This window comes from Oncorhynchus keta, chromosome 3 (genome assembly GCF_023373465.1).
Source record: "Oncorhynchus keta strain PuntledgeMale-10-30-2019 chromosome 3, Oket_V2, whole genome shotgun sequence".
Taxonomy (NCBI): Eukaryota; Metazoa; Chordata; class Actinopteri; order Salmoniformes; family Salmonidae; genus Oncorhynchus; species Oncorhynchus keta.
In genome coordinates this window covers 12,529,870-12,540,818 of record NC_068423.1, presented here as the reverse complement: position 1 = coordinate 12,540,818, position 10,949 = coordinate 12,529,870, and the positions used below count along the sequence as shown (strand labels likewise).

The following is a 10,949-nucleotide window of genomic DNA, read 5'->3' as shown; positions in this document are numbered from 1 at the left end:
GTGGTTCCTGAGTTAATTAAACAATTAACATCCCATCATGCTTAGGGTCATGTATAAAAATTCACAGTTGCCCATTATTTTGGCTACCATGGCTAGAAGAATAGATCTCAGTGACTTTGAAAGAGGGGTCACAAAGGAGCATAGGGGGTTTAAAGTGTGTGTGTGTGTCTCAGTCATCAGATCTCAACCCAATTGAACACTTATGGGAGATTCTGGGATGGCAACAGACAGTGTTTTCCACCACCATCAACAAAACACCAAATTATGAAATTTCTTGTGTAAGAATGATGTCACATCCATCCAATAGCGTTCCAGACACTTCTATGCCAAGGTGTATTGAAGTAGTTCTTGCTCATGGTGTTACTGGAATGCCCACCCTAGTCACACCCTGGCCTAACCAAAATAGAGAATAAAAACCTCTATGGCCAGGGCGTGACTAGGGTGGGCATTCTAGTTTCTTTATTTCTATGTTTTCTATTTCTTTGTTTTTGGCCGAGTGTGGTTCCCAATCAGAGGCACCTGTCTATCGTTGTCTCTGATTGGGAATCATACTTAGGTAGCCTTTTTCCCACCTGTGTTTTGTGGGTAGTTGTTTTCTGTTTCATGTCATTATCTGACAGAAATGGTCTCTTTTTTTTCACTTTGTTATTTTGTTTGTGTTTTTTTGGTAACTAAATAATCATGAACACTTTCCACGCTGTGCTTTGGTCCACTCCTTCCGACGACAGGTGTGACATGGTGACCTAACGTGCTATTAAGACACTCTACAGTATGTTGGATGTTTCCTTTATTTGACAGTTACCTGTATATTGTATTCTCAAAAACATTATTTTATACTAAAAAATAGATATTGTTTAACAGGTAATCTTTTTTTCTCTCAAATATGTTAAATTGACTGCACCCCTGTTTTCAATACTTTTCAATACCTCACCTTGTGAGGATAACGGCACTGAGCCTTTTTCTCAAATGTTTTATGAGATTGGAGAACACATGGGGAGGGATCTTAGACCATTTTTCCAGATCCTTGATATCCTTTGTCTGCGCTTCTGGACTGCCCTCTTCAATTCAAGTCTGGATACAGATGGCCGTTGCAAAATGTTGATTTGGTGGTCAATTAACCATTTCTTTGTGGATTTTAATTGTCTTGTTGGAAGATACACTTGCGGCCAAGGTTTTGGGCTAACATGTAAAGGTACTGGGTAAAGTTCATGATGCAGTTGACCTTAACAAGGGCCCCAGGACCAGTGGAAGCAAAATAGCCCCATAATATCAAAGATCCACCAGCATATTTTACAGTAGGTATGGGGTTATTTTCTCTAATGCTGATGATAGCCTCTTGGGAGTGAACAAGATGGTAGCCAAGCTGGCAGAGCTGCTGATATCTGCTGCTACCAAAACAGAAAATGCAAATGAAGTTGTTCCAAATCCCTGACACAGAGGGAACATCACTCAGATACAATTCCTGAGTGAGACCGGTCCAGTTGTTTCTTACTGAGGAATTCTCACAATGGCTTACCTAACAACATTTCATGTGACACCCCAAAACGCTACACAAAGCACAAAACTGCAAAGGCTGCTCCTCTCAAAAACTTCAGGGAAGCTTATTACTACCAGATCCTCTGTGTGCCTGGGTTTACTGTGACATGTCCTACAGCACTTTGTCTGTTACTTTCTGGCTTCTTCCATGTAATCCAAACTGTCTAATTCCTCATCACCCTTGGATTTGAGTTTCTTTACAGGAAGATGGGATTCATGATGTGATTAAAGTCCAGCTGAGTAGTTACTGCCCTCCTGTGGAAACAATGGGATTAGTCTTCCATTATAATAGTCTGGTCTATGCCATGGAGAGGGGTCAAAAGGGGACTTTGGGATGAATCGGAGGATACTATATGAAAGGGAGGAGATACATTACGTGGATACATCATGCGATTATGAGATTCTGTTTATGACTTTCAGTACAAACAATAGCAGCTTTCCATGCTAGTCATTACATTTCAGTCCACAGAAGCTTCTGGAGGATTTAAACTGTGTAGAATCCTTACTGTACAATACGTTTAGCAAGTAGGGTAGTGGGCCTGTAGCTGCACACAGTCAGAGTGACATACTCTATTGTAGGCCTACACTCTAGATCAACATTCATCATGTATTTATTGAATTAATTAAGTTTATTTTCATAATCATTTAGGCCTACATTACCAAGCAGTGCACAAAAAAGTATTAAATCAAAATGAGTCAATATGAATTTAATTGGCATTGACTTCCTGTCTGTGGCAGCACTGCGCATACACCCTTTTTGTGGGTCTCCTTAGATAACAAAAGACAGGTGTCAACCACAGACAGGTGTGCGCGCAAAGTGAGAATGCAACATTGGTATCCCAATAATAATGTATATAATTATTTTATTTTAAAAATGTTACTATACTGAACAAAAATTTAAACACAACATGTAGTGGTCCCATGTTTCACAAGCTGAAATAAAAGATCCCACACAAAAAATGTATTACTCTCCAATTTTGTGCACAAATTTGTTTACATCCCTGTTAGTGAGCATTTCTCCTTTGCCAAGACAATCCATCCGCTTTACAGGTGTGGCATTTCAAGAAGGTGATCCAACGTTGTTTTAGAGAATTTGGCAGCATGTCCAACCAGCCTCACAACCGCAGACCACGTGTAACCACTCCAGCCCAGGACCTCCACATCCGGCTTCTTCACCTGCGGGATCGTCTGAGACCAGCCACTCAGACAGCTGATGAAACTGAGGAGTGTTTCTGTCTATAATAAAGCCCTTTTGTGGGGAAAAACTCATTCTGGCTGCACCCCTGCCCAGTCATTTGAAATTCATAGATTAGGGCACAATGAATTTATTCAATTGACTGATTTCCTTACATGAACTGTAGGTCAGTAAAAGTTTATACTGTTACATGTTGAGTTGATATTTTTGTTCAGTATGCATTGGCATCCATGTTTGATTTAGGTAGAGGGTAGCATCTGAAAACGGGATTTAGGCCTAATACATTCTTCTTGTGCACTGCTTGGAACTGTCCACCGATTATGGATAGCCCCCTAGGGCTAGGGCCTTGGCTACCTTCTGACATGGGAACGTGTGCTAAAGAGGTAGGCCCAGCCAGTCATTTTAGCGTAATATGTCGACGAGATCTAATGTTTGGGCAAGGGATAGCTTCAGGACGGCATCTAAGGGATTCTGTTGGGACATTAATTTGGCCTGGTACAAATCATTCCAATGTCCCAACAGAATCCCGTAGTTGTGGTGGCCCTGAAGTTAGGCAATGGGCACATGGACTAAAAATGGCATAAAACATGTCTTAGGCCTACACACTTAGAAAAGAGAGTTCCAAATGGGTTCCTCAGTTGTCCCCATAGGAGAACCCTTTTTGGTTTCAGGTAGAACCCTTTTGGGGTCCATGTAGAACCCTCTGTAGAAAATGTTCTAATTGGGCTCCACCTGCAACAAAAAAGGGTTCATCAAAGGATTCTCCTGTGGGGACAGCCGAATAAACCTTTAAGCTTTTGTATACCCCCCCCCACACACACCCCTAAGAGTGTATACACAAAACTGTCTGTAAGATGTCTAACCTTCTTCTGACTCTTCAGTCATCTCTCTTTCATGGCTAGACTACTCTGAATTTTGTGTTCTGTTGTCTCCTGATCTTTCATTTCTTTTAAAAAAGTGTTTAAATGCAGCGCGGTGCTCACGCGGCCATATTCAATCAAGCGTGTTAGTTAACCACCGTGCACGTGAGTTACCGCCGCTGCCGCGTGAGCCCCCACAGTCACACTGTATTGTATTTACCCGCGAAACACCACTGCACCAAACTCATTCAAGAAAAATGAATAGAAAAGAAAACGACATAAACCGCTATTCTCGGGTGGCAGGTCTGTTGTAGTGCTCTGCGGACTAAGTAAAAGCATTGAATGCAGTTGTGACAACGATTCTCAGAACTAGTGGCGATCCAAGAACTTCACCTCATCTCACAACAGCAACGAGTCATCTGTAGATGTGCTTATAAACAAAGCCACATATCAGTGACTTATGAAGAGCATGTACAGAGCTTTTAATTAATGATGAACGGACATTTTGCATCTTTACGACAAGCAAGTAGGTAGAGTACCACTCTCTGACGTCCGAGAATGATGATAGTCTCACACACACCACACGCACGTTTACTCTTGTTTATTTATCTTATCGCACTATTTTGATAGGTTTGAATAACTGCATCTGTTTTTACAATGGCATATGTGGAGATTGCATGGGAGAGAGACACTTTATTGTAGTATTGTAGTGAGGCAGTATTTGGAAAAACAAGAGTACAGCACATTTAGAAATAGAGAAGAAAATAACAAAAATATGTCGCAGATCACTGATAAGCTACTGGGATGTGTTGTCTTGTCATTTTATTCTTTTTTTCTCCCTTCAAAAAGCTCTCCTTCGTGGGAGGAGTTAGGTGCAACAGCTGGCTCTCTTTACATACTTTTTCGCAGCAGAGACAGACACATCTCCCGAAGCAAAAAAAAAAAGGCGGACGAATGAACAGCAGCATTAAATCTGATCTTGCCTCTATTTAACACAGGAATTGTATATGATTTGCTTCGAAACACGTTAAGCAAACGACCAGAGAAGAAATCTACACTTCTGGAAAATGTTCTGGGACATATCTTTTTCCGGATTTGGGAGAACTAGCTACAGATCTTGAACGATTTCCTAGAAAGGTGCAAAGCTATGATGGAAACTCCGTCTGCCCTTGCCCTCCTACTGTACGCTACCTTTATCCATACGTCTATGTTATTACGTTATAATGCAATAACCATAATACACGTGTTTCATTACAGATTCTTAATCAGTCCTGATGTTTGCTATGGAAGGCATGCCTGTTATGGACTGCCTGAAGGACTTCAATCACTGAAGTTGAAGAGGGAGAGAGAAGTGGATTTATCCCATTTTTTCATCGGGAGGTACAGGTACCTAGTGGACCACATAGACCAAAGTGATCAACATGTCTATTTGGGTGATCATACCCATCAGCCTTCCTGTCCTCACCATCACTGGGATATGGGTTGTGTAAGTATAACTTAACTAAGAAGTACAAGTAAAAGTGTTCTGTTGTTTTTTTCTTCGGATCTCAACAAGACAAGTATTGTATTGTGTATTCTTGAGGAACCCCAGTCAGATTTCCCTATTGTGTTGTGAGTATATATAGAGGGTAGGGTATGCTGTCCCAAGGTCTTCCACAATGTGCATAACTGCAGATTGTACCAAATTGTCACCTTTGATACAGTTACAATTTTACAAGACTGAAACCTTAGTGATCTTCGGTCAAGTTGTCTGTAAAGACAAAGAAAAAAACATGGAACTACACCTGAGACTGTTTGAAAGACTGTGTCGAAAAAAGTAGGAACTTCGTTGAGTTCGAGAAGCCTTAAGTTAAATTAAGTTCAGCTGAAAAATAAGGTGATGGAAAGCCAACATTTCTCTCTATTGCCATGGATTACTTGCTGACTGATATGAATCAAACATCTAAATTCAAGCGAATCCTGTTGGGCCTCCCCATCCCTCTATTCAGCTAGTGTCTTAATTGCACTCCTGCCACAAAAGTGTTAATTACCCTTTACATTGAAACAACTGGCAATAAAGGCAGCCTGTATGGATGAAATGAGCTAGAAGACCTGTTATTATGGGTTGATTTACCCTTTGGCATCTGTCTGTGGGTTGGATTGAGGTAGTCAGATGGTATCAGGTTCCCTTGACTGTCATTTTAGAGATGGTTATTGCGAAATATTCATTGGGGATTTATCAGGCCTCTTGAGAATCTATTCCCCCTGCATATTACAAATGTAGTTTGTGAGAAAAGGCAATGCAAAAGCCAAGAAGATGGCCAAAAAAGAGTGAGAGGGACAGCTGAGTTGGAGATTGAGTGGAAGAGTAAGGAAAGGGATAATAGGTTAAAGAAAGGGAGGGTAAATCAATAAAAAGGCTGTGTACCGTCTCACGTGTTAGCGCCAGCTGTGTGTGACTGGTGTTCAGGCGGAGGGGATGCCTGGGCTTGCTGTGATCACTGCTACAGTGGAATGCACCGCCAGAGGGCCAGAGCAGTAGAGACCCATACCTCTTATTTAACCTTTATTTTACCAGGTTAGTCTCATTGAGACTAGACATCTCTTTTACAAGAGAGACCTCCTGAACATAATATTAGTTCCAGGGAAGTCTCAGAATAGTCATGAGTCAAGCACACCAAGGGCGGACTGGCCATCTGGCATTTTGGGAAAATGCCAGATGAACTGGTCCATTTTTATCCCAGTGGGCCTATGTAACTCTGATTTTTCGCGTGCAAAATGATCATTGTTTGGCTAATAATGGAGGCCTCAAGGGGGAAAAATTGCCTGTGTGGAGGACTCAACTAAAAAAAATGGGCCAGTGTGTCAGAAATGCCAGGACTGATTTCTGGTCCCAGTCTGCTCCTGAAGCAAACTCTGGTCGAGAGACTAACCTAGTTCTAATCTAGAGGCTCTTTCTTGAACCTCCTCTTTCAATTGTACTGTACAGTAGTAACCCCACATCTCACTTTATCTATCGCATTATTGAGCGGAGCTGAAAGGCTTGATGTTATACAATAGTTTGGTATCACAAAGATAGTAGAACTCTACCTGTAAGACACTTCACCAGACGCGCTCTTCAACTAAACTGGAACAGATCAACTGCAGGACGGAGCTTTTCCTCTGCTATGGTTGGCCTGCTGAACATTTGACAATGAACATGTATTTATGTTTGTATTGCCATTTTCATTTTTATTTTATGTAAGTTGAACTCATAATTCAGCACGTTGCTGTCATTTGTACAATGTTCCGTTAAAAAAACAACAGCACACATAAAAACATTCTCTCTCTCAGAGGAGATTTGTGCTGTGTAGCCTCACACACAGGAGTTGTCACACGTTAGTTGTCTGCTCAGAGAGCTTCTGAGATAGATAGGATACATTATGTTTGTCTGCTACCTTATCTGGCAAAGCCACCATGCTTGGGAAGATCATGTGTTTGGACATCTCCTCTCACCTGCCCGTCTTAAGATAAGAAGTTGTTATCCTCGAAAAGTGCTGAGTGACTGGTTACACTTGATGGAATCCCCCCCCAAAACACACAGACACAAACATCTACACCACAGGCAATAGATACAATAGTTTTGAACAAATACATATAAAATCTTTACAGAATGTCCTAGTTATTTTTTCCCAGGGACCCAGTGGAGTATCAGGTTATACTTGTGAGGTGTGTGGCTTTGCCAGCACTCTCTAGTGCTCCTTGAAATGAAAGAGTGTTTTTGTTGAGGTCATTAAACTCTGGGAATTTCACAGAAGCGCTAGATAACACAACTCTCTAGCTAACTGTTGACTTCAGGTCCTTGCAAATGAGAGAGCGACTCTACAGTAAACCCCTGGATGAGGCCAAGGTCCACAGGCACACCAAATAGAATGGACATTGCAACCCAGCCAAGTCAAGAATGTCACCTCTCAGATCTAGGATCAGATAACCCAAGCCCAAATCGAGGACAAATAATATCTGACCCTGTACCAGCAGTTAGGTGCAACTTCTATCAACTCAGAATTGGGGACTGTGTGTTGCACACAGTCCGATTATTCGTCTGTCACCATTAGATAACCCTTTTTGGTTCCAGGTAGTAACTTTTTGGGGATTCAGATTGAGTCCTTTTGGGTTCCATGGAGATCCCTCCGTGGAAAGGGTTCCTCATGGAACCCTAAAGGGTTATTCTACCTGGACCCAAAAGGGTTCTTTCTACCTGGAACTTTTTAGTTTCTAGATACTGTAGGACCTTTTTTTTCTTCTAAAATTACAGCATAAAGGCTTCCTTGTATTCCAAAGGGTGCAGAGAGATCTCAGGTATGCAGGCTGCAATGAGTTTCCATGAGAGATGAGGCACACCCATTTTTTCATACACATTTTAGGTCGGTTACTGTTTATGTCCACCCTCAACCCTCTCTCTCTCTCTCTCTCTCTCTCTCTCTCTCCAGTGTGAAAAAACATAGTACATTCTACTGTACTGTACTGTACCTTATGGAACCCCTGTATCGTGGGCGCTCAATTTTTCTTCACAACCACTATCAAAAGTTTCCCTGTCTCTCCTGTCTGAGACTGCGATAGTAACCCTGCTTGGCAACCCCTGGCCAGGCTGTTTCCAGACCTGCTGTTTCATAGACACTTAACACCTGCCTGCCTGTGGGTTTATGGGTCTACTATTGCCGTACGTAACCCAGAGACCTACACTATAGTATGTTTAGCTTGGGCACAACATGAGTCCTTTGTCAAAAAGGGTCGTGTATTTACTGTCGGAGAGATGTCTTCAGAGAAGGTCTTATAAAGATTTAATCTGAGTAACTAAGTTAAGCACAACAGAAGTATGCTATTCAATGTGATGTGATGTGTGATCATTAGGGTCCCAAGTTTTCCTAACCAATTATATAGGGAGTTATTACTGGTTAGGCCACATGGCCTCAGCCAATGAGTTTTTTGTTTGTTTTGTTTTGTTATATTTGTTTGCTCACCTAAGCGGAGGAGGTATCGATAGGCATGACCTAAGCATTGCCGCATTATCATCCCCTGCAATCAATAGATATTGAATAGAGGTTCTCAAACGGTATGGTGAAACCTTTAAACGTCTGTTGCTGTGTCAGCATGTTTTTTTGGGGGTGATCCTCTATGTGATCTCATCAGAACCCAGTGCCCCATCAGTGTCAGACTATTATGCAACTCTGTTTTGCGTACATTATGATAGCGAGTGTCCAAGAGAACACCGCGTGATCTGATCCTGATATGTAGTGGTTGACACCCAATGTTCTCACTTCAGTAGCCTATTGTCCACCGTCAGATAAGAGACTGCTGCCCCGAGGGCTGAACTCTCTGGAGTCGTGGTCGTGTTGTGTTTGGAGCCGGTTAGCGGTTGACAGATAACCTTCAGAGAAAGAGGAATTCATAGTGCAGACCCAGTTTGCTACAGTCAAAGGATGTCCACAAGACATGTACAATTAGACCACTTGGCCATGGAGGTGGCTGTGCACTAATTCATGCTGTACCCAGCAAACTGGGTCTGGAAACTCGAAACTATGACCCTAATTAATATGTTAATTCATATGTTATTAAGTGACAAAGGCATCGGAACCACCAACTGATGAGTCTGCAGAACCGTTGTGGGGTTCATAGCGTTGGGATGTATCTATTGCATGAAACGAAGATTAACATCTAGTTTTGTATTAAGGCTAGTGCAATTACACTCCTAGATTTTTTTGCTATTCTACTCGTTCTGAGCACTCTAACTTGTACCTTGTCGTTCTATTGACTATGTAACACTTGGATAAAAACGTGTCTCTATTTTATTTTCAGATATGCCATGGCCCTCTACAACCAGCATGTCTGCCCCGTGGATAACTGGTACTGTACTTTATGATCAACTCTCTAATGATAATGTTGACTCACCCATAATCAGTGTCATTATCTATAGCAGAAAGGGGAAAGGGGGATACCTTGTAAGTTATACAACTGGATTCATTCAACTGAAATGCGTGAGCTCACCACATGTCATCCACAACCAAGAGAACTGATACTCTTTCAGTTGATGTCATTTTTTTGGGGCTCGGTGATAGAGAAGGATCCCAGTGTGGCACACCACGTCATTTCAACATGGATAATTGGGTAATATTTGGTTGAGACGTTGATCAATGAGATTAAAACCTATTCACCCACTCAAAGGAAAAAAGTCTGTAGAATTTCCATCCAACCATTTAAAAGCACAGCACAGTTCAAATGGGAATACATTGTCAGATATTGTGTTTATTTGGTTGAATTGGTTGAATTTGTGAACCCGTTAATAGGCTATTTATTGTATTTCAAAAGTTCTATTGAATTGTGTTTGGTTGTCAACGCAAACAAATGTCAACATTTGAAGGAGGTGTATCTTCTGCTTGGATAGTTCCACTGTCCCACTAACTTAGTCTGCTTTTTATTCCAGTTAGTCTACAAATGAAAAATTGATATGTTGGATTCACGTCTCCATTTCAACCAAACATCTAAGTTAAAGAATAGTACTAAATCAAACTTTAAATGCACTTTCAATCAAGTTTGATTTGATTTAGTCCTATGTGACAGGATGCTCTCGATTGTGCATCGGTAGAAGTTTGTGAGTGTTTTTGGTGACAAGCCGAATTTCTTCAGCCTCCTGGGGTCCTCCCTGTAGGCCGTCTCGTCGTTGTTGGTAATCAAGCCTACTACTGTGGTGTCGTCCGCAAACTTGATGATTGAGTTAGAGGCGTGCATGGCCACGTAGTCGTGGGTGAACAGGGAGTACAGGAGAGGGCTCAGAACGCACCCTTGTGGGGCCCCAGTGTTGAGGATCAGCGGGGTGAAGATGTTGTTACCTACCCTCACCACCTGGGGGCGGCCCGTCAGGAAGTCCAGTACCCAGTTGCACAGGGCGGGGTCGAAACCCAGGGTCTCGAGCTTAATGACGAGTTTGGAGAGTACTATGGTGTTAAATGCTGAGCTGTAGTCGATGAACAGCATTCTCACATAGGTATTCCTCTTGTCCAGATGGATTAGGGCAGTGTGCAGTGTGGTTGCGATTGCGCCGTCTGTGGACTTATTGGGGCGGTAAGCAAATTGGTGTGGGTCTAGGGTGTCAGGTAGGGTGGAGGTGATATGGTCCTTGACTAGTCTCTCAAAGCACTTCATGATGACGGAAGTGAGTGCTACGGGGCGGTAGTCATTTAGCTTAGTTACCTTTGCTTTCTTGGGAACAGGAACAATGGTGGCCCTCTTGAAGCATGTGGGAACAGCAGACTGGGATAAGGATGATCAGACTGGGAAAAGGGTTGATGTTAATCCACGTAGATATACGTTGATATTTGGTTGCGTTGTCAACCAAAAATAAT

At 42.1% G+C, this 10,949-nt stretch overlaps 1 protein-coding gene across 4 annotated transcripts in view; it reads left to right on the top strand.

Moving 5' to 3' along the window:
- Nucleotides 1-3,815: 3,815 nt before the first annotated feature.
- The window catches only part of LOC118366516 (transmembrane protein 150A-like), a 35,115-nt gene continuing 27,981 nt past the window's right edge, over nucleotides 3,816-10,949 (top strand). Inside the window, exons 1-4 of one of the 4 annotated variants that reach the window (XM_052489637.1) lie at nucleotides 3,816-4,117; nucleotides 4,590-4,728; nucleotides 4,849-5,077; nucleotides 9,406-9,453. In XM_052489637.1, coding sequence (XP_052345597.1) covers nucleotides 5,013-5,077; nucleotides 9,406-9,453 — 113 coding nt within the window. In that variant the 5' untranslated portion in view covers nucleotides 3,816-4,117; nucleotides 4,590-4,728; nucleotides 4,849-5,012. Of the gene's footprint in view, nucleotides 4,118-4,421; nucleotides 4,729-4,848; nucleotides 5,078-9,405; nucleotides 9,454-10,949 lie in introns of those variants that run through there. The other 3 variants (XM_035749144.2, XM_035749149.2, XM_035749154.2) reach the window with 3 other exon arrangements.